The following is a 26,133-nucleotide window of genomic DNA, read 5'->3' on the forward strand; positions in this document are numbered from 1 at the left end:
TACATATAAAGCAATATGATAGCTGATTAGCATTCCAGAGCTTTTAGGAGCCCCACTATCACATTTGAGTTATAATGCATTTGTGATAAGCAAAACAAAAAAAATGTTTGGAAAGCAGGGACACCAAGGAGAAGGAATCGATGCAGAGAGAAGGCCGGAGGAGAGGAGAGGTCAGGAGGGGAGGGAGGGAAGGTCGGAGGGAAAATGCAGGAGCAGGAGGAGCAGGACATTAAGGGGTTCAGAGAAGAGACTGGAGAGAAAAGAATGAAAAAACAAATGGAGAGAAAAGATAACGAGAGGAAATATAAGGAAGGTGTTCCACTGAGAAGTGGAAGAAAGGGAGGATAACATATATTACGCAGTAGCAGAGACCAGACTTGGGTCTTGCAATCTGAGGAGTGGAATTTCGATTTACCACCATACAAGAACAATAATGGCAACTTCAGGGATGGAGGGGCTGGAACCATCTCTGTTCTTACCGATAAAGATGTCCGAAATCTTCACTGAAAGCCTGTTATCCAGTGTTTATATTTGGAATAGGATTCACTGTGCATGATGTTGTCTCTGCGGCGCCTCGGCAACAGTTCAACGGAGCATTTGCACGTTTACCTGGTGAGAGGTTTTTGTTTCCTGCGTCATGAGAAATCTACGCAGACATGCAGGTTGAATGCAAAATGACCTGGCCACACTCTGTGCATGTGGGAGGGAGGAGGTATGTGGAAGTGGGGAAAGCGTAGAGCTTGTGGAACCAAGTGGGGGCTTGAGGTTGTGTCTAGCTCATCTTCCATTCTGGCGCATATTTAACTGGCCACGCTTTAACTGCATTAGACCCTTGGATTATTCTTCAAATGGTTTATAATCCATATTTGTCCATTCTGTGCACGTATACATCTAAACGCACTGTTTTCACGTTCTGCACGTAATTGTATCAGTGCAAATTTCCAATGTCCATTCACTTCTCACGTATGTACTTGGATTTCAAGGCATGATTCTCAGTTCATAACGTGCTGGGGCGACTGATTTGATCCCTGAAGGCAGTTCTTGCTGTGTCATGATAACCTAAACAAGAATCTGGAATCATTAGAGATCTGCCCAATGAGGGCTAATCACTACGGGTCAAACTGATTTACATCCACGCTGCAATTCTCCAGTGGTCGGCCGCGATGTAACCAGATGTGACGGTTGAAACTCGAGGTATTTGCATGATTGTGCGTGAAGAGATTGCTTGGCGATTATGTTCATACATACTTGGTTAGGCAATCCCGTCCATCCCTGGTGCTGTTCATGCTGTCCCAGCTGTAAGGAGGGCCCTGCAGCCCACCCCATGAGCCAGGGGGCGGCCAGCCCGACGTTTTGTTCTTATGGCTGAAAAACAAGAAAAAAAGGTAAAGTCAGTAATATTGTCTCGTGTTCAACCCTGAATCTTAGGATTTTGTGGAAGGTTTTTGTTCGGGGAAGACGATCTACAGAGCATTACTCAAACACCACAATAAATGTAGCTACATACTTCAATCTGTCTACCGCAATAAATAATTTAAGAGAAGAATCAAATGTGAATTTATAAAGCCCCCCCCCCCCACTTTAAATAAATAAAGATACCCAGAGACACTCTGCACAGCTCTGGTTAGATCACTCTCCCTCTTGTGTGAGATAGCACTGCTTAGTGCAATCGACCACAGTCAAACGATGGCTCGTTGGCTCCGTAGATAGGCAATCAACGGCTGCATGTACGGTCAGTTGCTCTGCAGAATTGTATGTTTGAGCGCGGCGAGGGAAAGCACCGATGTGACAGCTGATTCGCTTACTGCAGATTGCACTAACAATGCGATTGAGGATTTCGGGGGAGAGCGGAGATAGAGAGAGAGGCCGAGGGAGAAGAGAGCGAGTCCAATGTGGCTCCTGAGCATGAATTATGGAAAAATGTTCGGAGTTAAACAGATGATCTGTGCTGAGTAAATACAAAAGGGGAGCGAGTGAGACTATCGTGACTACATCAACTTTGCAGCTTGTTCGAGTCACAGCGGGTCAGGGCAATGGTGAGAGCAGAGCTTGCTGTAATATCTGTGATGCGAAATGCAAATCTGGATGGGGGAAGCGCAACCGACCTGATGAGCCACCTGGTCAAACACAGAATATACCGAAGGGCTTAGGAGGGTTCCATGTTTTAATGTCACCCACAGGAGCTGCAGCTAATGCTAGCATGACTGGAGCCAGCACCAAAGAAGCTGAGCCCTCCATGGACAACGGACACATAAAGTGGGGCATCGTCGACATCTAGAAGTACTTAAATATTAAAGTATACACTATGTTAGCACTGCAGTGGATTACAACAGAAAAGTGGTAAAACTAAATGTAACATTGGGTGCAAGCACCATATTCCAGCTACCGTATCGTTTGATAGGTTAATGCTGCCTGACTCTCGTGACTAATTACGCACGGATCATAAGGTGCTTATTCCATAAATCGCCACAGAAATAATCAGAAATGCAACAGATGTTCATGAAGCCGGAGGAATGCAGCTGCCTTTAAGCATCGAGCCGACGCACTTCATTCTCATGTTTGATTTATCTTTAGGGGCTTTTGTCCCACAGCCATAAACCACCAAGACTCGACTTTATTGTTCTGACCTCAAATCTGTGGCAACAAGCTGATGCATAGTTACAGTAATAATGAAATGATAAACGGCTTTTCAATGCCAAAAAACAGACGGATATTCTATTACACAGCAGAAGCACATGTTACAACATCAGCACTTTGACCTTTTGCCACTGATAGAGTTAAGGACCCAAATAAGTTGTCACCACGCACAATACAAATTCATAAAAGAGGTTAAAAAATGCATACTAGATGAGGACGTCATCGCCGAAAGAATCCAGCTGATCCATTCCCATATTGTGTTGTGGATGGGTTGAATACATCAGTCAGTCATAGCTTACAGTGTGTGAGAATGAAAACCGTCCGTCAATGCTTCAGTTAGAACCGACTGCAAGGGAAACAAAAAACAGCCGACACTGAAGTCCTCCCTGGAAGCAATAGATCCATCTCAACACTCCAGGCTTCCCACTTCCACTGCTCTCGATTCAGTTGCCCGTCGGACTCCTGTGTTTCTGCTGATCTCCAGTCATCCGAAAGAAAAGCAGATCCGCCGCCACCTCAGAATCACAATCAGAGGCTCTTGTGTTCAAATTATACAGAAGCTGCGGTGTTGCCGGCTGTGTGGATCTCCAGCGTGTAGCCCGACATTCATCTGTGTTTCTCATTGTGCTGCTGCAGAGAGCAGCTTTGGTCCGAACTAAACTAAACTGCCGTGGCCTCGCCTCCTTTATCCCATAATCCCTCTCATCACAGAGAAAACAAATCCACGCTGTGTGTGTGTGTGTGTGTGTGAGTATGAGTATTTGTGTGTGTACAAGAGAGAGGGAGAGAGACAGAGAGAAAATGAGAGGAACTGCGCGCAACTGTGCATGTATATGGGAGGATGGGAGGGTGTGTGTGTGTGTGTGTGTGTGTGTGTGTGTGTGTGTGTGTGTGTGTGTGTGTGTGTGGAGTAAGAGGATTTTAGAGAGCAACATCGTGTATAGAAACAGCGCTCCATCTCAGGGATGGAGACTCACAGCAGGGAGAAGAAACTGCCTCTTAAGGTTCACCTCGATGGCATTAATATTTCACTCTTCACTTCTGATCTTCCACCAGAACAAAGTACTTTCTTTGACCTAAATGCCAACATCAGGGAGGAGTGTCTACACCAAATACTGTGCCATCCTGAAGATGCTGAGATATGTCAGTGGTTAAGGGTAACAGCTGACCAGTGAGGACTCATCCTCTTGGGACCATGAATATCTTGACCAAATTTTATGACAACACATCTTTTGGGATAAAGGCAAACATGTAATGCAAAGTCATAGGATAACCAAACCAATTTTTAATACATCCTCTGGGTACTGTGAATGTCTGTAGCAAATTTTATGGCAATCCATTTAAAAAAAAAAAAAAGACATTTTAAGACACAGTTGCAAAGGAAATAGTCATTTTAGGACAGATCTTATTTGCAGTGTGATGGTCCTGTGCACCAAAGCATAATGCATTGCACACAGACTGACTGAATTTACAGGAATGTGTAGTGTAGCAATGTAGAGCTGCGTGTTTAAAATAAAACCATAAAAAAACCTCCATCTTTTACCCTTTAGCTGCGACTGCCTTCTTTCTGACTTAGTTTATTCCTAAAATCTAGATGCAAAACGTTACTGTCTAGAGAAATTCTGTGCAGAAACTTCCAGGCATTGGCACATCCCAACACAAAGTGCTCTTGGTGGAAATATAACCTCCGACTTCACATTATGAAAGTTGCCTCCTCGATGAACTATGCAGCAGTTTCTGCCCAAGTGCTCGAACACAAAATCTGCTGCATTGACACAAGGTCTTCTCCCCCTTGTTTTCCTCCTGTTTGAAACATTTCCTTTCAACATACCAGGAACCCAATACATGCAGTGAAAGGCAGTGGCAGGGAGCCTGGTTCTTCGGGTTGTCTTTGCTGAAAAGGCCAGCGTATTGACTACAAACAGTGCCTTTTCTCTCTCTTTCAAACAGATCAATTCGTGCACCACACAAAACCAGACACTCTAAAACAATCAGGTGAATGCTTATAAAAATGTTTGGGTATGAGGTTACAGCAACAGCAGGATGACACCAATGGATTGATGTAACCTAAATGTAAACTAATTTGAAAATGTACGATCATCTGAAATCGTATCTATTATCTTAAACAGATTAATAGATTCTCTGGATTATTTTCATATATGCTAGATTGTAAAGAGGCATCTACAGCCATGCTAGTGATTCCCTATGAGGCACAGTTATAGCAGGGCTTAAAATCTAAAATACAAGAGGAGCAACATGCTCCCATGTATAAATATTACATTCCTCACTTGTGGTCATTTTCTGCACTAAAATGAATCTTGCACAGTGGTATTTTATGTGCTAACATTGCACAAAAATGATGATGCTAATAAAATAAACCAAATTAGTTTCTCTGTAGTTAGTTTCTCTCTGAATCACAAATGGCCCACTGGTGACTCTGAGAGAAAAAGTCTAAAGATAAACTCAATCCTTGGGCTTTATGGTCGGCAAATGACCTGTGGCTAGTGGGGCAAAAAAATACAGGACTTAAAGCGCAGACTGGATGGCTAAATTAATACTGACAAACTCAGAAAGAAAAACTATTTTAGGGGATTTTTGCCATTAGTATTCTGTATGTGAGCTTCAAGTAAACCAAAGGGGAGTTTATTTTTGACGAAATTAAAATCCTGAAGCTTGTTTTCCCCATAAAACCTTTCCAGCCAGATTGATTAATCATATACTTCACAGACCGCTGTTATTGATACTGATCCTCCCCATCTTTTCATTTGGCTGTTTAAAACACTGAATAAAAAAGATGTAATCACATCATTGAGCGAAGAGGCATCACCTCTCGCGTTCAGTCATTGTGTGAGAGGCAGAGGATATCTCACCACGCGGTGGATACACGTCCATCCATACTTGGTAACAAGGAAGGTGGTAAGTGGAGCCTGTCAGGTTGTTTTTTTTTCGCTGCATCATGTGTCAAACCTCCCGATCACAGAAAGCAGTGGAGCCAGCTGGCGCAGACCTGGCCGCTCCGCTCCCACACGCTCCACTCAGCGAGAACACATCTAAACGTTTCATTTCTTATACACTGCAGCTTGGATTTGGAGTGGTATCGCCCAGTTAAGTAATCCATCACTGGGTTCAGCCATGGTAATATATATATATATATATATATATAGTACCACATACACATGAGTCCAACATGTGATGGTCCATCAGAGTAGATTATAATCTCAATTTCTCTTGATATGTATTACATTTCTGCAGTGAATATGATTGTCGTGGCTTTGGCCGAGAATTCAGCGACCGGAAAGCTAATAGAAATAGCTTCATACAGCGTGTCCTCTGATAACAGAGCAGAGCAGGGGACGGGTGTGTTGTCCTAATCATGCACACAAATTAATAATTCCTGCTTTTGAATTAATGAGTGACTGTGACTGAAGCAACAGCTATTACAGGTTGTCATGACGACTCAGGTCAGTTTGAACATGTTAGCAGTAGGCTGGACACTGTGAGTGTATTTGCCTACACATACATATTAATATCTTGAGGTTACGGCGTCCCTAACATTTGTCATTGTCCTATGAGACACCTCTGTTGTGTCTCCAAACTGGATTTAGTTTCATAGCAGCCATATTCGCATGCAGTTGTTTGCACTGTGTAGCATCATGCAGTGTGAAATAACAGCTACCAGGCCAAATCTGTCTAATCTAAACAATCCACTCAAGTTCAATGCAATTTTGATTTTGGAGATACACAGCCAAAAGTTTTAGAACACCTCTACTTTCCTGTTGTTGCTGAAATTTAGTGCAATGTGCCAGAGTTTTCCTAATATGTGCTACTCATCCTCAAATATCTTGTTGTAGGAATCGGATGGTGGGTCAGAGTTTGACTTTTACCCGCATCCTGGTCAATGCATTAAAGTGCAACAGATTTTTACACTTAAAAATCAAAAAATGCATTCATGAACACTGTTGCTAAATTGCACCGTGGCCCCTCCTGGGTGATAAGCCCCTGAGACAGAGCTAAGAAGCACGAAGGTCGATGTCCATTTTCTCACACTGACTCACTGCTGACTTGCAATTCTGGATCACCTGAAACGGAAATTCTAAAAAAAAAGAGATTATTAACTTCAAAGTTTCTGCATAATCACTAAAACTGCTTGTGCATGTAACGAGCGCTGTGTAACTCATCTCGCGCCACCTTACGCCACGGACTTATCAGTCACGCCTCACAGTTAACCAGTCAGGAGAAATTAATCAGCAAGGGTTCTGATTAGACCTTAAAGCCATTTATCAAGCGCTCAAGCAGTGATTATCACGTCATTTAAGTATCTTGTCAAATGCCAGGTTCGGCTGCTTCTCTGGGACATTTTGATGGATTTGTGTTATTTTTTCCACTGTACTATATTTTTTATTTGACCTGATACGTGACCAATCAGACAATGACCCTGGGCATTATAAATTCAGATTTTGAATCAGCTGAGTAATAATTTAAATCTAGAGGCTGGAGCATTTCAAAGGTCCAGCCTGAGGTTTGAGGCCGTTCAGAGGGCTGTGTCTGCTACTTATCATTGCTCGGGGAGGAAATTACTTTGTTTGACCTTTTTGTATGGAACACACACACACACACACACACACACACACACACACACACACACACACACACACACACACACACACACACACACACACACACACACACACACACACACACACACACACACACACACACACACACACACACACAACACAGGACATTAAATCTTGTAAAACCCCTCAAGATCTATATCCAGACTGACTGAATTTGCACAAAAGGTAGAGAGCTCTCCCATGATGCTTTAGCCTAAATTGTTAGGGTTACCTCCCCTATAGCTTCACCACTTTACCCTCTACAATACAACTGGGGCAATTTAAGCGTAGTCACAAAGTTAATGGGACACTTACTGTATTTCGTTCCTTTTTAAAGACCAGCCCCAGCTGAGAGCGCCCCTGGAGTCGAGGAGCCCTCTCAGGACAAAAGGATGTGCAGGTTAAGTGGTTGGTTGGAGTATTTTAAAAATACGAAATGTAAATCCAGGTTTGGGCCACTTGCTTCTTAGTTCATTAACTTAAACATGTAAATTAAGTCTGCGATGAATATTCATTCTTAGTCTCTCCTTCACAGGCTGATAATGACTTAAGTGCTTTGGGAAAGTCAGGCTTCAATCAGAGGTGTTTCAGCTCTCGGGACTTGAAGACGCAAACTTTACTTTTCAAAGAAAATCAGGAACTTTCGACAAAACTTCACAATGAGCCTTAAGTGACTGAAAAGGTGTGTGTTTCAAGAATTCATCAACTTCAAAATCAGCAGGAGGCTCAACTAATCCTAACGTTGTGTCTTTCTTTCACACACACCTGCTCCATTGTGAGGGAAGCTGCTTTCCCTCTGAAGTGCGGTTGGGGAACCTGCACAATTGCAATGTTTTTCCACCTGCATATCAGGGGATGGAAGGAAAAAAAACAACAGACAACCGCAACTTAAGTCCTCCAGCAGCAAAAGGAGCAAAGATATTCTCTGTTCAGGGCCTTGGAGCCAAAACTGTAAGAGAGTGTGATACATAGTTAAGTGGAAGAGGAGGATGTTTCAGAATGTGTGGTGTAGAAAGGAGTTTCATCCGCCTGATTTAATGGTATATTATGAATGCTTTGATTTGTAAAAGCTAGTTGAAGCAGGTACCACCGCTCTAACATCAGTGGAGATGTTGGGCCAGTGTTTTGGACTGTTGATGAAAGATATCACCCCTTATAGATGTCAGCTTTTGTCTGAGACTGTCCAAAATAACACAGCGTCTGCAATGGCCCCTCTATAGTTGTAAAACGTATGTCTAAAGTATTGCCTAGTGCAATCAAGCAAATTTAGCAGAACAACATCCTTTTTGCAAAATCCAACCTGTGTTGGACGATATTAACAACATAAGTCTGGTAGGAGCTGTAAAAATGTGTTTGCATGTTTGAATCCTGTTAGGGTTTCAACTGTAATGACATTTAGGCAGAAATGTTATTAAAATAGTTAATTTAGCAGCTTTTTCAATTATTGATCGATCATTTTAATAAAAGTAAAATATTCTCTGCTTCAAGCTTCAACATTCGTTGTTTTTAGTCGTTTAAATAAAGAATAGTTACATCTATAAACTGAACATAGACAGTTAGTCGGACAAAATTGTATTATTGGTTGAGTAGCTAATTGATCTATTGGTCCATGGTAAAATAATCATTAGCTGTAGCCTTATTAACTTATTAACTGTTGTCATTGAGATTCCAAAACAAAACCTGAATGATCTGGATTTGTACCACTGTCGGGAGCAGAATAGGATTCTCCAACATGGCACTGATATGTCACTAGAAATTTCCTAATTGGCTTCCTAATGGAGTTTTTTTCCCTCTCTGCCTCCCTCATTATTCTCATTAATGCTCCAGCTTAGCACGCTCTTAGCTCCTAGCGAGACAACTTCAGCCATCGCCTGACCTGCCTCCCTCCCTCTCTTCCCTCTCCCCATTTGTTTTTGTACCACTCTAAAGCTCTCTCCGTCCTCCTCTACGACGTTGTGTTGTTCATAAATGAAACATTGGTGCATGTTGTTAGAAGTTGCCCGAGAAGCGCTCTAACTTTATATGGCTCTACGATCCGAGGACAACATCCTTTTGGCTCTCAGCACATTTTACACGCTCAAGCATGCACTCACATTCACTTGTTTCTTTTTATGTAGCATTAAGCTCCACTCTGCACGCTCTCTGAATATTTTGAGGATGTTTGCTAAACAAGCATTATGGTAATAAAAAAAAATTCTAAACTCCTGCTAACTTACTAGAGTTTTGGAAACTCTCTAAATAAAACAAGTGAACCTTCACTGAATCCAGTTAAGAGCAACCTTTTTTTCAAAAGAATGGATCCATCAATCAATCTGACCCTTGTCCCTTTTCCCAGCCATCCATCCCCTACTGAAAATGTCCTTCAATTACTTTTTAAAGGACAATACAATATTGATTTTTATGTTTTAATGGATGAATCGTTGTGATTCTATTTACCTTAGAAGGAGCCTTTACATCTACAGTCTTCCTCTGGAGTGGAGTCCACTATGTTGTACTGCCCGGTTTTTATAGTCGCCCCGAATAAACAAACCAACATTTCGTATTCTTTCCATCACTTTGTATGGTTTGACATTGAGTTTGTGTTTTGGAGAGGATTCTTTCCCTTATTGTGTCCTGTCGTACCCCACTGATTCACAACCTTAGGGTCAAAATGAATGAGCCCAGGTAGGTAAAAAGATGATTATATCCAGGGGAGATTTTGCTTCATGGGGTAAGAAAAAAAGTCCAGGGATCCGACATGTTCATCCCACTGGCCTTGACTTTTTTCCACTACAACCAAAGATTTATTTCTGCATGTTGACTTACAACAACTTCTTTATCTGCTGCCATTTTCTGGTTCTACTTCAGGAAGCTGACATCCCAAAAACGTACAAAGCTCTATAGCTCTAAATAAGTAATATGAGACTGAAAGCAAAAAAAAAAAGAAAAAAGATTGCTGATGATCCTATAACTGTGTTATCTGTAATTGGATTTAATTAAATACTAACAATTCACTACTAACCATGCTATTCATTAATTTCCTAGCCTGTCTTCTCACGTCTGGTTTACCAAATGCTATCACCGCGTCAGTCACCAAGCTGTTAAATCCACAGCCTCTCAGCAGCACCCGCAGGGGCACTGATTCACCGCCACACTCTGCTTTTTAATGCTTGCAGATAAGCGTTGCATTTTGTCACATCGCACCGTGCTGCACTGTGCGTTATATGGTCTTAAAATTAACCATCCTCTTAGATTATAATAGATACTGAACTGTACTCAAGCTTGTTAGTGTATCTTTGGATCTGTGTGTCCACGGAGATGAAACTCGGCTCCTTACAAACACTGATGCGGAAGTGTGCCAACGGCGTGTGATGACGGAGTCAATTAAAGGCTTCTTCTTACAAAGTCATCAAAGTAGGTGAGCGGGGGGGGGAGCAGCTTCATTGAGGCTTTCATTCCGCTGATTTAAGAACCATGGACAGCTCCCCGGCCTATTGTGCAGCTCCCTTCAGGACTCAGCGCACACACACAGCAATACATACACTCAGAGACATGTCCTGGGTTTGTCAATAAGTATACAGTCAGCGACATCAATCACAGCTGTCGAGTTCACACCGGCTCACAGCTCATTCACAGTCACTGTGTGCTCCTTTGGCAAAGAGGCTCTCACAGTTGACAACAGGACACTAGAATGGCCTCGAACCTAAACTGTTTTCAGACATGAACTCTTCACATAAGAGAAGAGCACAGCAGGAGGTTTCCAGGGTCAGACTTGTTCACAACGTCATCAACACGCCAACTCAGGCATTTGGCTGCTGTATTCTTACGTGGGCTCACTCTGGACTTTTTCCAGATATTTAACTTGGGGGCCGGAAAGGAAAGTTCTGGAAAACATCCGGACATCAGTGCATATCAGAAAGCAGCTATGGCGACATCACAAGTTGCTGGACAGGCTCTATCGGCGACTGTATGAAAACACATCCGCTCAATGTCTGTCCTTAACTGCCCTCCAGATCCCAATATAAGATGTGGAGTATATAAGCAGAGGCAAACGGTATTTATATAAGCCAAGAACCTTTAAGGTACTTTAATCAATTCATTAGTAAATGCAGAGGCTGATAAAAAACTAACTTTTATGGATACATATAGTTTATCTATAGTGTATATGTACATTTTGTGTTGCCCTGTGGGGAGTAATGTATGTCACTGCTTTGACTGACAGGATTGCTAGTTTGATTAAAATGGGGGGGGGACAGAGATTGATCAGTAGCATGACCCGAAGCAATACAATAGGAAGTGAGGCTTGTTTAGCTGGAAGCATTGCTTTAGATATATTGCCTCCAGTCTTTTAAATATCTGATATTGATGATGTTACACTACAGGGTAATTCAATTTGACCGTAATGACTTAGATGAATTTCACGACGAGCATAGAATATATTTGACACCATTTGTCTCATAATAGAGAGACATGGATGAGACAAATATTTTCAGTCGTATCAAAAGTGATTTGAATTATCCTGTGGTTAAAAGTCCGGTGAGTAATTTTCTCTCTGGCTTGCACCTCACTTGTGTTTACAAATTGTTACTGTGTGACGCACTGTTCCTCTCCAGTGTATCTGCATCTGACATAAAACACTTTACAGTGTTGCCTTTCAACCTTTGCAGCCCAGCAGCGCATCTCAGTGGGACAACACAGTCCACAGCGCACGACATTGATTCTTTCGTAAATGCCACATAAAGCCCGGTGGAAGCAAGGGGCAGGAAACACAAAGGGCGACAGAGCTAGTTTTACATTGTGTTTTTAAAAAACACTGTGGCAGTTTGAATCATGTTGGTGAATCAATGAGTTTTAGATTTGGCCCACATCTCTGAGGGAGCTACGTGAAGTCAATGTTGATAATTGTCAGTGCTGCTCTAAATTCAGCAAAATGCTTGTCGAGTTAGAGATTTACAGCCAAAGGGTAAAAAAACCAACTGCATCTTTAGGCTGTCCATTAAGGAATCCTAGTATAAGCTCTGAGAAGAAACTCCAAGACCAGGATCAAATGGATGGATCCCCAGAGAGCTCTGATGTCAATTACTCAATAGTTACCTTACGTTCTCGGGCTGTGATGAAGACAAACGATTGGTAAGTTGGGTTTCCTCTTTGACCTGATTATACAGTCGAAGACACGACTTGTTGGATCTACTGCAAATAAACTCTCTAAAAGTTCAAATCAGTTTTATTCATTGCATATATCTCTTACAAATTCAATCGGCTTTCTGTGTCAGAGCCTTGTATTCATATTTGTAATGGGGAGGGGTGCTTTGGCTGAGGTTATGCCTATGGGGAGTTTCACTACCAGTTAGTTTCTGGTTGGTTGACTGCACTCGCGTGATATAACGACAACCAGGCATTGACTACCACCGTCTATTTGGTTCAAGTCAATTGGGAAGGTTAGAGAAAGAGCACAGCGTGTGTGCATTAGTCTACTCGCAGTGTGTGCGTGTGTATGTGTGTGTGTGCGTGTGCGCAAATGCGAAACTGCTAAACACACTCGAGCAACTTCATTTGCAACCGGGTGCATTCAGCCCTTGTCAAAACACATAGAGGCGGAAAACATTTCAGCCGACGAGAACATCTGCACCGAACATGGGAGCATAATGCTGCGGGTTAAAAATAGCACACGCAGCGGAAACAAGTGTCGCTAAATGCTGCCTAAATAAGATTACACAGGAGTATGGTGATCATTAGAATGAATGAGAAGCCCTTCTTGAATCCTAATGTCGGAATGAAACTCTCTTTGCTCTGTGAGTGCATTTGCAGGAAAGAAAGAAAATTAGTAGTAGCTGGACAGTTTTCTGAAGCACTTTGAAAAAGAATGGATTTAGGTTCATATGCCCCAACATACACCTTTAAAGCTGAGTTATTAACCCACTGTTTTAACCTATAAACAGAATCATATACTGACAATTTGTTGCAGCTATTTCTCGGCCGACAGCTGAGTGCAGGGACTACAGGCAACTTTCTAAAGGCAAACAACTAGGTCTCCTGGCTGAGAGGGGGGCTCAGAACAGCAGAATATGTAAATCCACAGGAGCAACAACTTTGTGTGAACCTTCTTATATTTTATGATCTACACTGTACAAGAGACTGCAGTGACAACATGGTCGAGGCCCCTTCCTCAGAATTTAAAGCTAAATGTGTGTGATGTGTCAGGGATGGGAACTTTACTGCCTCTCTTTTGAATATGTGTAGGCACTTATAGACGTAGTGTTTTAAAATTGGAATGATGTGGTTTGGTATCATGTTTCTCTTTGGGAGGATAAATAAACTACCCCAAACAAATACCCTATACAGCTTCAGCTAAAATCTGAAAATGTTTCTGCTCATGTTCAGGGATGTCTGAAGCCGGGCTTGGTGACTTAATCTAGGCTTATGACATCCTGTATTTTTGGAATATGTTGAAAAAAACTGAAAAAATTATGTAAATCTTTAAGTTTTTCTACTGCGAAACCAAAGTCCAATGAGATGTTGAAACATTTATGACAATCATACACGGAATAACTTCAAAACTCACATTTTACTATGAGGATATGCTGTTCCATCTTATGCTGCTTTGTAAATGTGTTGTAAATTATACTATATCTCCTAAAAAACAGTTCCTGCACCCAAAATTTTATCACAGGTAAATCATAATGATACTTTTAAAAAACCAGAGCCAAATTGAGTTAATTTCCTGCTTCATTTATGGTCATCTTTTCTCTCCGTTTATCTATGTCTGGGGTTGATATGTTCATTGTCATTTTGGACGTGCTGATATTACAGAATCACGTCTTTGCTTTGTGAACGGAGTTCCCTAATCATGTCCATCAACACATAATGAGATTAATTAAGTTTGTTTGTGGTTTTTAAAGGGCAAAATTCTTTCCAATTTAGAAAAGAGTAACTTAGATAAACAGAGTGCGCGCATGGCATAAATTAACCTTGTTTAATTTCTGAGGTAACAATACAATCCAATTTGCTGCACTTGCACATGAGCGGCTCGGATTCATTTCTAAGCCTCGTCCTACAATAGTCGGACAGGAGGCCTGAGCTGATGTGTGATTTTTCAATTTACTTTAAATTAAATAAGTCAATTCATTTTCAGTCCAATTAGAGGAGGTAATAACCATGACGAACCAGTGGAAGAGTGGATTGAGGACCCAACACCTCGGGCATGAACATGTTTGCTAGAGTGTCCTGGTGTCGGGCAAAGCACGGTGCTGTATACAGGTCGACAGGATATCTAGTGCACTGGTGAATGTGTCTCTGAGAATGCACAGTGGCACTTAAGTATTATGTGACAGCATTTGGAGCAGAACTAATCGCTCCACTAGCCTATTTAGCAAACAGATGTATCAGCACACAAACAACTGGCTGGAGTCAGCGTGGCCTCGTCCATCATGTGCCATCGTGCAGTTTTCTTCACGTATAAGCTTCGTATATCAATCCCCTGAGTTCCAATTTGCAGGCACATGGTTGGCAAAGATAATTAGGAACTGAATAGATTGGATTTTAAACATTTTAAAGGGTTTTATTTAAAACTGAAATGCTCCAAACCGCAAACCATTTTTAAAGTTCCGTTGCTTTTTCCTTGCTACAAAACTTTCACAGCTTCAACTTTATTAATTCTACATTTTTCCCTGTCACTTTTGCTTCATGTTTTCCCTTCCCCAGTTTTTGAACCTCGCCCCCAGAATACCAATGTGTGTGTGAGAGTGATAGAGAATATAAAATCCAAGATGTAGAAGATATTTTTAACTTCCCTTCTGTCCTACAAGCGCAGAATTGCTCACTGTGTGTTGTAAAAGCGAGTCAAAGTGATCAATTATTGAGGGTGCACTTTGGTAAGAGGCATGTACAGTAGGACTGTTTGTGAAACTTCCTCATTCACTCGCCACTACGATTCGGCTGGAATGTGCGTGAGTGGACAGGTTTCTGTGTATTTTGGTGATCAATTAAAAATGCAGCGCTTTGGAGGTGATGTTATATAATGAGAGCACAGATGCCTGAATCACTCATGGGTCCACACACTGTGTTGCAGAATGCATCCGGGAGCATTCATCTAAAAGGGGAACGGCAGCAGCTGTAAGGGTAAATGGTACGGAAAGTGGAGGTCAGAGGTACAGTACACGGAGACATGAACCTCGCTGTGGAAATGTTCTGGAAATGGAACTTGTTAGCTGCTTGGTTGAGGATATAGTTATTCTGTAAAAGCTTCACAAGGAAACTAGGTCTTCCTTAGAGTCTGAATTCAATGCCTTAAAAAGATACTGAAGCATCTCTAACTTCACTTATTAATGTGATATATCTCCTTTGTTTAATCAATAAACACTCTGGTTTCTGCTGGTTACCTATAGCAACTTTGCATCGATGAGTAACATCAGTGTTGCCTTCTGCGTTCAGTGAAAGGTAAAAAAAACTGGATTTGACTCAGTACAGTACATGCCTCCTTGGATCGGCACTTAATTTCACACACTAAAAAAAATCAGTCACCCAAACGTGCCAGATTTTTTCCCATCAAGATCCATATTCCATTAGCCAAAAAAATGGAAGATGCCCTATAACACGCCGTGAATGAAAGTGCAAAACAACGCCTGCATCCGCCCCCTGGTGGAGCTGCACCAACATTTGATGGGTTCTTCTGTCTCCCACATCCTTCCAGTTTTTGCGTAATCCTAAAAAAATCTATGTCAAATACATTTTATAGTAATGGAGCCTCTGTTCCTCACATACTGCCCTTGTGTTGCAAGTCTGTCTGTAATTCTGTCAAGTTTAAAGAATAAGCGTTGACTTTTTCTTACAAACTGATGAAATGTCAACGCAAGAAATCGATGTATGCCTTCTGGAAGCAAGAACATGATTCTTGTAAAACATATCCCCTCATTTTCTTGTTTAAAGGTTGTGGAGATCGCTGTCATACATTTTAGTCTGGTGTTCTTCCTTCCTTCAAATGTTCAGGTTTTCCCTTTAACTCATCTTAAATAATTGTAATAAAAAAAAATTTATATATATATATCAACCTGAACAATATTAAATATTCAGCTAAAAGATGTACTATTGTAGCCGGCTGCCAACTCATCATAACTTCTGCTGCAGTGCTAGAATAAAGTGAAAAACCCCAGAAAGAAGATCAGTCACTGGAGTGAATCATCTTGGGATACATGGTTGGTTTTTGTGCCTTTGTTCTCGGGGATTGGGAGAAGGGTTCAACCCGAGGCCAGACAGCATTACATGCCTCGTTATGATAGGCATTAGGGAAAAGAGAGGGCTGCCTCAGCACATCGCAAAACGCGTTGAATTGAAAACTTCCACAGTCATAGTATGGTTACAACAAGGCGGTTGTCTATTTATTCAGCTAAAGCCTATGGAGCGATGTGTCATTTAATAATGCAGGAAGCAGTGTTTCTTCATCACTTCCTGCAGAATACATGAGACATGAAAGTGCCAACAGAGAAACACGTGCTGGATGTCAAACTCCTTTAACGTTTACAGAACATGTGACAAACTCCTGTGGGCGAAAAACTCAGCAAGAGTGTCCCGGTTTGCATCGCTGATCAGGAGGCGCGTTGTCTCTGAATTTCGGCGCGCTGGGCTGTGTTGAGATTCAAAGACGTAATTTGGGAGATGATGCTTTTTTTCCTGCAAGCCGCTTGTTTTCATCGAAGCGGAGACGGGGGGGGAGTTCGCATCTGAACTGTGGCGAGGAACAAAATGTTTTTTTTTTGCTACATCTGCATAATTGATGGAATATTTCCTCCCGTCAAAAGGGCATGACGCATGAGGTGCGCCGCTCCAGTCGCTCTGTATTAGAGATGCCTGGAATTACAGGTAATCACAACAAAACTGATTATTTGTGTTCACCAGGAAACAAATTCCTGCAGAAATGAAGGGGTTGATTAAAGCTTTGCATTTCAGAGCTGAGCAACCATAATTATTTTCATTTTTACAAGGCTGCTACTTTGGCTTTATAAAAAGAGGAAGAAACAAAACACAACTTGAAGTATTTTTCAGCTTCCTGACATAATACAAGGGAGGAACGTGTGATGTTATTTCATGGACTGAATGAAACAGCCAAGAGTGTGCTCGCCCTGCCAGCCCCGTCCTGCAGTGATCACCGACCAAATCCCTTAGGAGGATTATCCAGACGCAAATCAAGAAAATCGTGCAACTTTAAGGGTTACGGGCAGAGGGTGAGAAGGAGCGAGGGGCGGAGCGAGGGGCGGTCGCCCAATGGCCGCATGTTGTTTTGCCTTCTCCTCTGGTTGGTGCGTTTGGACGTACCATGTGTGCTCTGTGTCAACCCAGTAACTGTGAGTTTGTCAATACGAATAGCTGACAAATATTACATATAGAGACATCTAGTGAACTGTGAAAGGACAAGTTTGAATACATTTTTTCACAGTTAGAACACTTTCATACACTTAATATGAATGATTATTTTCTTAAAGACTTAATGAAGGGTAAAACAGCTGAACGAGCTCTGTCTAAAATTAAAGGAAAATACACAGATAAAATCATGAAATAAACTGTGGCTATAAAAGCTACATTAGATGTATGAAGTCTAAATAATAATTCATAAGAAATGTGGAAATGAAACCCCAGAATATGAGAAATGATGCCTATATTAAAAACAAAACTACCAATTCTCTAATATTCAGAGCTGCTGGGCAGAGTAGTGATCTCTCTGGATAGATGGTGGATAAGCGTGTCATTACATTAAGCGCTCCCAGTAGATCAAAGTTTGTATCCACGAAAAAAACCAAGAGGAAACGTTTGATTTCTCATTCACCATAAACACATATTTCCCCAAACTTTAACCAAAACATACTTTCAAGTGCAGATCGTCCCAATATTCTTATCTGGGGTATGGAGGTTTGTGAATTATAGTATAGTATAGTATAGTGTAGTATATTATATTATATTATAGTATAGTATACAATAACAACCAACAGAGATTTTTCCAGTCTACATGTACATATCTGTAGTAACCCTCCTCTCCTAGTGCTTTTATTTTGAAGGGTCGATTTTCAAGCCCAAATGAGTAAAACTAGCTTCAAGAATTTTCAATATGAGTGAAGCTAAAGCAGCTTTAATAAATTATGACTTTTTTCATTACTCTGTCCAAAGTGCGAGGTGATTACGAAATAGCTGCAGGTCGCTCGAAGTCCCGAGGCCACCGATTTACTCAAAACTGGAAATCACGGAGGTCACGACTCGTCAGATGGTTCTCGGCACAATGGAACTTTGCCCTCTAAAGTAGCAGCATGCATTGGCGTACAGCAGAAGGCAATTTGGCACATATTACTGTAATCTGATATTCAGAACACAAACAAGCCCTGCTGGCTAGTTCCACTGCCAAATGCCGACACACTCTTAAGCCAAGATCTTGTTTCCACACCACAAACACTGATGGAGGTAGAGTCTTTGTCTTTAGGACGCATTGGATTGAAAGAGATAAGAGACCAAGTTAATGCTCTGGAAATAAGGCCAGATGTGTGACGATCAAACTGTCAGTTAGAATAAAAAGAAATATCGCAGAAAACCCCTCTCACCTGCTGCAACTCTCTCGCCATCTACCAATGAATGATTCATTACGAGTGTCAAAAGGTGAAGAATGATCCACAACTGCTCATTAAAGTTTATGAAGCAAATTTGGCTTGTACACAATCTGCAAACACAGGGTTCTTAAATATTATGGATGGCTCGTGGATAAAAAAATGCCATCTGGGTACAAGCAAAGTGCAGCTACGTAGCTTGCCAGCTTCATTTTTGCTATTTACTGTAACGAATGGAGCCAACTATGTTTCAAAACATAAAAGAAAAAGTAACACATAAGGGGAAGGGGTTCACAAGATGGTAAAACTCTCACGAGGGGAATCAAATAAAGATTGAAAGTGATCAAAGTACAACACATGCACACTTTTAGACACTTGTTCTCCATGACACATCCATCTATATCGTAAGAATGCTCTCCTCCTAAGTCTGGGGGAAAAAACTCACTGACAAAAAGCTTTTTACTATTCATCCCTGTCTTTATGATTTACAGGAACTCTGTCCTTGCGTTAAAAGCACTGACAAGCTCGGTTAGTTAATTAGGTAATGAGAGAAGAAGAAAAGCTTTGTAAACACACAGCGAGACAGGGCTGCCAAACGACAAAATCAAACACTTAGATTAGATGACGAGTTTGTTTCCACCCTCTTTTCTGTGCATTAATTCTGGCCCTCAGTTTCGAACTGAAGAAACAACCAATAGATCATTGTCACAGTAACAATAATAAACGCATGGTTCAGGTTGTAGAACAGTCACAGTGGGGTTATGTTTATGCACAATGACTAGCTTGGTTTGAGGAAAAGATCAAGTACTCTCTTTAAGGTCGGAACTGTCTCCTAACAAACACTCTGATGCTCTATTTTCAAGAATTAACCAATTATCATCCTTAAAACTCACTTAATAACAATAATAAGTTGTTAATTAATAAGTTATATTTCAGTTTCACACTGTTGTTAAAGGTTCAGTGTGTAGAATTTAGTAACATCTAGTGGTGGAGTAGCATGTTGCAGCTGAACACCCCTCACCACACCCTCCCCTTCCAAACATGAAAGAGAAACAGTGGTAGCCTTCAGTTAAAAACTCAAAAGGTGTTTAGTTTGTCCAGTCTGGGCTACTGTAGAAAACATGGCAGCCTCCGTAGAGAGGACCCGCTCCTGGTGCAAATATAAAGTATTTAAATATAAAGGGCCCATTCTAGGGTGAACACACTAGTGAAAACATCACATGGATTATTATATATTAACTTTCTGCCAATAGATCCCTTTCACCTAAATCTTACACACTGGACCTTTAAATGTTAACATAAAGGTTTCGAATCCAAATGCTGTTTTTCTTATGCTTCCAAATGTTAAAATGTCTCATATGTATTGAGAGTCAGAGTTTGGCAATTTAGTCTATAGCTTGATTTTGGCTGAAGCTGATTTTTGTGACTTCCTTTCTGTCTTTCCATCCGTCCCTTCTTCATGCCTTCCTTCCTTTCTGGGTAGAAGATACACTCCAGATGCCATGTGTCTATGTGCATAGGTTTAAAAGATTTGTCATGAGCCATGTTTAGCGGGCTTAGTGATGTGACCACACATGAGTCAAGGGTCATGCAAACATATTCATGTACATGTGTATCGAGTAGCGCGCATGTGTGTGCGAGTGGTGTACAGATGAGCAGGGATTGATGTGTGCTGAGCTCTTCATTATAACAGCAGCTCTGACCGATAGTCTGTGACTTAAGACTTCGTACTGTTTCTTTACATCTCGGGCCTGATCGGCGGGTTCACTTTAAACTGTATGGTGTGTAACTCTGCCACCCTGGAGACTTGAATACAAATTAAAACAGGGTGTGACAACATATTCGACAAACTGCAAAGACGTATTTACCTAGAGGAACAACTTTCAGACTGGCTAATTGCCAATTTTTTACTTCATCAATGCAATTACCTTTTTTTAAACATTGCCGATTTATCCAATTTAATAGGCTGCAGCGGTTTTCATTGTCCAATGAGGCCTAACATCGTCTGTCTGTGATCTGCTGTGTAGTTTCACTCAGTGGGTGTGATTGTTGTGGCTAGGTTTCTATTCAGGAACAGATCTTAAGCACAATCTGTCTCTGTAAGTACTTAGTAGTCTTCCTGCAACTCTTCCTTCGCATCCATGCACTCCGATAGCTCACTCTGAGTTCCCATCCTTTTCAGTAACCATTGTCCATCCTCTCGTTTCTCTATCTCCGTCTTAATCCCCCCCCCTACATCATCTGGGCTGCTCAGTGGACTCTCTGATTCCCTTCCTCCTTTCCCTTTCCCACATTCACTTTCCCACAGAGCCTTTGTTGTTGCTGTCTTGCATCCATATCTTTCATCGATCACCCCATAGTGATTTTCTTGGGTAACTCAAATGCAACAGATATTGCAAGGAAAACACAATCAGGCTCGCACACACACAAATAGAACAAATCAATAAGAGCTCTTTACACCCAGCTGTCAGTTAATGCCTCTGATATTGAGGCAGGTCACATGTTTGTGGCCTTGTCAACAAAGGCATGAAACTTTTTGGGGTGAGACTAACAACTGTGGGTAAAGTCAGCGAAGGTTGCATTCAATTTCTATTCCATTCACAAACTTGAGCAAGACATGTCTTTCAAACGCTGCAAAAACAACTCAATACTGCCAAGAAATGGAAAAAAATAAACTCTCTTGTACACAAACATACATTTACTTGTTGAATATGTAATGTGACGGTGAAATAATGACTTTGATCGGTGCAAATGTCAATACATACACTCACCCAGACAGCTTTGGCATCTTGGAAAAACCAAACATGTCCATGTGGTCTGACTACAGAGCGCTACGTCCCAAAGCTCAGGTCCTCCCCATCTGCATACTAATCCACATCGGAATCCCTTCACACTGAGATCTCACACTTCCAGTGTCACCCCGGATCCATATCAGGAGTCAACCGGACAAAATGAACTTAAACGGCAGCAAGGATCAACATTGTTGCACGCCCCCATCCAGTTCGCAGACTGCCCAATTCCCTGTCTTCCCACAATGTTACGTTCCCAAGTGACGACACACAGGGAGAGAGTGAGGGTCACCCTCCGCCCCACCTCTCTGCAGTCTCTGGGACCAGCCAGCCCTTTTCTACTGCTCTCCACCTGGCTTAGTTAGGCTGCAATAAGACCCTGGTGTGTGTGCGCTCTCCATCTCCGCGCATGGAGAAGTGCGGAGATCCTAACCGCGGTGAGGAGGGGAGAAGAGAAGAGGGAGGGGAGGAAGAGAGAATGGGAGAGGGATGGGATAGGGAGGGGGGGGGATGGGGGGACAACGCGAGCCGATGACGGATGCTTTCTGGCTCCGGCTTTGCCCTCTGTTCATCAGGGCTGCAAGACTCTTTGCGGGGCAGGGGAGAGGACGGAGGGAGGATGAAGAGCGAGGATGGTTGCAAGAGGGGGGGGAAATGAAAATGAAAGATGGAGGAGGGAAATAAAGGGGGAGTTAAAGTGCTCGGGCTGTAAAGAGGAGGCAACTGAGGGAGACAGAGAAGGGGGGCGGGGTGGGGTGTGATGGGCAGAGGAATGCTGACTCTGCAGAACTGGACGCTGATGGGAGCAAGACCCCGTCTCAGTGGGGGGGGGTTTTCTATCCCCTCCACTTGTTTGGTTTTTCTAAGTGAGCTTGGACGTGTGCACGCTTCACACACGGCAGCATGAGCATGATTCAAGCATGCATTAGTCCAGTGGACCACAGATGGCTTCCTCTTTACTCATCCAGACGGGAACATTTGCATTGACTTGCATCATTTTCTTTGAAAGGCTGAAAACGTGACCGCCTCTGCTCTCGTGAATGGAAGAATAAAAAGTGCTGATAAATAGTTTTTTCGACTTGTGGGGAAAATAACATTCCTCCCCGTTTGGAGCGTGTTGTCAAACTCCGACAACAAGTCAGAGTCGTGTGTGTGTGTGTGTGTGTGTGTGTGTGTGTGTGTGTGTGTGTGTGTGTGTGTGTGTGTGTGTGTGTGTGTGTGTGTGTGTGTGTGTGTGTGTGTCGGCACAGATGGCCCAGCCTTAGCAAGATGGTGCTTCTTCTGGCCCTGCGCCACAAAGGGCCAAGGACAAAATGAATCGCAGTGGCGATGATAAACTTTAACTCGATGCAAAACGGCGGAAAGAACATTTAGCATCGCATGTAATCCAACTCAACCCAAGTGGGCGTGACAAACTATGACAAAAAACCACAAGATTGGATTCTGGCATTTTTCTTAAATTTGTGATTTACAGCAGAAGGGGAGAGATTATGTCAAATGGCACGTGAAATGGAAAATGGAAATGGAAACCTTTCATAAGGGAGACACTTGATCATATTAAAAGTCTGAGGCTTCCAATGAAAAAAGTTTTTTACTCAGAATATTACTCAGACTGGACTCCATCTTAAATACTTCTACAGGAACATGTCAGTAGAATGTTGTCACAGCATCGAGTGTTAAGCCACCACCGACATCCTCAGCCAAGGCCATCTGTTATCAAAGTGTTTCATCCCCATACTCCCACTTTCTCAAGATGGGGGGGGTTTCGCAGAGGTGATCAGTCAACTGCGCGTCAGTAGTGGGTGCCCAGCCGCCACTCTCTCTCTCCTCAACCACACCCATTAGGATGCTCGCCCTGTCACCCCACGAGCGGTGAAGTGCTGGGAAGCCTCGAGGGGAAATAGCCATGTTTGCCAGCCTCGTTCAAGGAGTCATACTCTGCTCCTCCTCAATTCCTATAAGGGTTTCTTGGGTTACCATTAACTTCAATTATGGTCATGGTTACATTTGCCAATTACATAGTATCCTCACCATTAACACATGAGCGTTTTTGACAGGATATCGTTATGCTACTGGCTCTTGGGCTTAATGCTATGCAAACAAGCTCGAAGTGTGAGGGCCAATTTCAAGATGACGCAAAAATGCCAGAATGGATTTCCGCGAAACTTGGTGGGAGGATGGGCCAAGAAGGAACCCATCGGATTTTGGTAAAGATATGGCTTACGGGTCAGTACCAGGATTTTCTTTTCACCTTAACATTGCATGATTTTGACATTTTCACCAATTTTCCATTGCAGAGGTATGCATTCTCATTCTAGTATTTACCATGGGCTTAGTTTTAGAATGTTTCCATGCACACATTTAATTTTGTATGTCGCCTGTCTTTTGCCTGAGAGCAAAGCAGCAAAGGCCAAAAAAACAATTTTTCAGCTTTGATACAAAAACTCTTTGATGACCCTCGTCCTCGCTTAGGTTAGACACACACACACGGGAAAGAACGTGCATCCACACACATCAAACGTATTTTTTGTGGGTGGATGGAATAAAGAGCTTGTGTTGCCCTCCCATAATTTCGTACTGGTCCGACCACAAACCCATCTCAGGTCGAGAAAGAGACAAATGAATGGAGCCCTTTTATCTGTTAGTACATTCAATTTCCTGTCACTATTTATTAGAGATGCTATTTTGGGATATCTAGTGTTGTGCACTAGGGGGCAGAGTTGTTTTCAGAAATCAATCCCGATGGCAGCTATGAGACGATGGGGTGAATAAATGCGCCGTGTCAGACTGCTGGACATCTTTAAGCCAGCGCAGCGGGAGAAACAAACCAATAGAACCAGAAGTAATGTGCTTGGACTTCAAATGGAGTTTCCCATCAACATATTTGATGTGACACACTTTGACAGAGGAGCACAATGGTTTCCCTCGGGGGGGGCGGCAAAATAAAAATGCTGCCTGCGACATCTTCAATAACAGACCGGCTGTTTGCTGTGTCATCTTGTGCAACGCAATACGGTACGTTCATGACAATGCAACATGGCGATGCTTTGCTGTCACGCATAGTTCCTGCACATATAAACCAACATGCTTATGATTACCTCATTTTTAAAAGTACAGACCCAAAAAGCAGAAGGAAAATAAAGCCCCTGAACACGACAATTCATTGTAAAGGAAATGTGGTTCGAGAGCCGTGATGGTGCTGGACTGGAAGGCGGTGATGGAGGAGCGGTACCTTTAGGCTTAAGAGATTGGATGAAGTGATTGGGGAAGTAGTTGCCTAATTTAAAATTGACACGATAATAAAGGGGAGCAGGGAACTATGAGAGTGGAGCGGCGCCAAAGTGGCATCCGGGCTGAAGAGGGAGGGATGATGAAGAAGTGGGGGAGAGAGGGAGAGGACTTCTGCCAAGGTCCACAAATTCCCATTTTATTATTATTACTCATTTCATAAAAGGATGCAAGTCGGGACATGTGATGATTACCCATGATGCTTTGCACTAACATCTTAGCCGTTCTTGTATGATGTATGTTATCGTCTGTGGAGCCTTAACTCCAGGCTGCGGGCCACTTTATTTCTTACATCTGACCTTTTGGAGCCGGTAAAAATTATTCCGATTTTACTATGTGTGTCATCCCCCATTAAAAGTAGAAAAGGGAGGGATTCAGTTCACCGGAACTCACACTCGGAGGCAGAAGTGCATAATAAATATGCGAGAAAAAGGAAAAAGATGGTTTATTAAACAAGCCTGCATTCTTAACTTTTTGAGTGGGGTGTGCGTGAAGGACACACAGGACCTTTTACTTCTAAGCCTGTGATTTACGACCGCACTTCACCGATTCCACCTCCAGTGACTTTACCACTCAACTTAAAGCTGAGTGGGCCATCTCAGAGGGACTCCAACCAGCAATATGAAACATAAACCCTTAATAATACAGCAACACGCAGGCAAAAGAAACTTCTAAAAGTGTTTTCTTTCTAAAAATCCATTCAGGCTTTTAAAACGTCTTCTTGGCTCTTAGGAAGTCACACGACAAGACACGTTTACTAATTGTGAAAAGTCATGAATCTGATCGTTTTAGACTCGACAGTCAGAAACTGCTCGCAACTCAACGTGAAAGGATTTAATCTCCACCGAAAAGCCCAGAGATGAAATCATCATCATCGCGATTTTCCCGTCAACAGATGAATCAGTCTGACAGCAGCTCATCACATTCACAGGCAGAAGGGGAAATGTGCTATTTGGCAGCACAGACCAGGAGACAGACGATACCTCAGATTGACACATTGCCGTGACAACCATGGTCAACAACAACAAAAAACGGAATGCAACATATAACATGCTTATTTTGTGTCTAACTTCAGGTCAAACATCTTTTGTTTCTGTCACAGTATGATGCTCTTCAGATGATGTTGTCGACAAAGTTGTTATGTCTTTGTTAGTTGAAGCATCGTGTTGTGAAATTGCTCTATTTACAGCCGGCTGAGGTCTTTGTGAATGAAACATATTTTTATATCAAGGCATCAAGAAA

General features: G+C 42.2%; 1 protein-coding gene across 3 annotated transcripts in view; it reads right to left on the reverse strand.

Annotated features, from left to right (window-relative positions):
- LOC118103650 (FERM and PDZ domain-containing protein 4) overlaps positions 1-26,133 on the reverse strand; it is a 55,704-nt gene that overhangs the window by 18,945 nt on the left and 10,626 nt on the right. For 2 of the 3 annotated variants that reach the window (XM_035150796.2, XM_035150793.2), the window contains exons 1-2: positions 2,845-3,369; positions 1,249-1,365 (exon numbers count right to left, since the gene is read on the reverse strand). In XM_035150796.2, the coding sequence (XP_035006687.1) occupies positions 1,249-1,365; positions 2,845-2,918 (191 nt within the window). In that variant the 5' untranslated portion in view covers positions 2,919-3,369. Of the gene's footprint in view, positions 1-1,248; positions 1,366-2,844; positions 3,370-26,133 lie in introns of those variants that run through there. The other variant, XM_035150794.2, reaches the window with a different exon arrangement.

This window comes from Hippoglossus stenolepis, chromosome 24 (assembly GCF_022539355.2).
Source record: "Hippoglossus stenolepis isolate QCI-W04-F060 chromosome 24, HSTE1.2, whole genome shotgun sequence".
Classification (NCBI taxonomy): Eukaryota; Metazoa; Chordata; class Actinopteri; order Pleuronectiformes; family Pleuronectidae; genus Hippoglossus; species Hippoglossus stenolepis.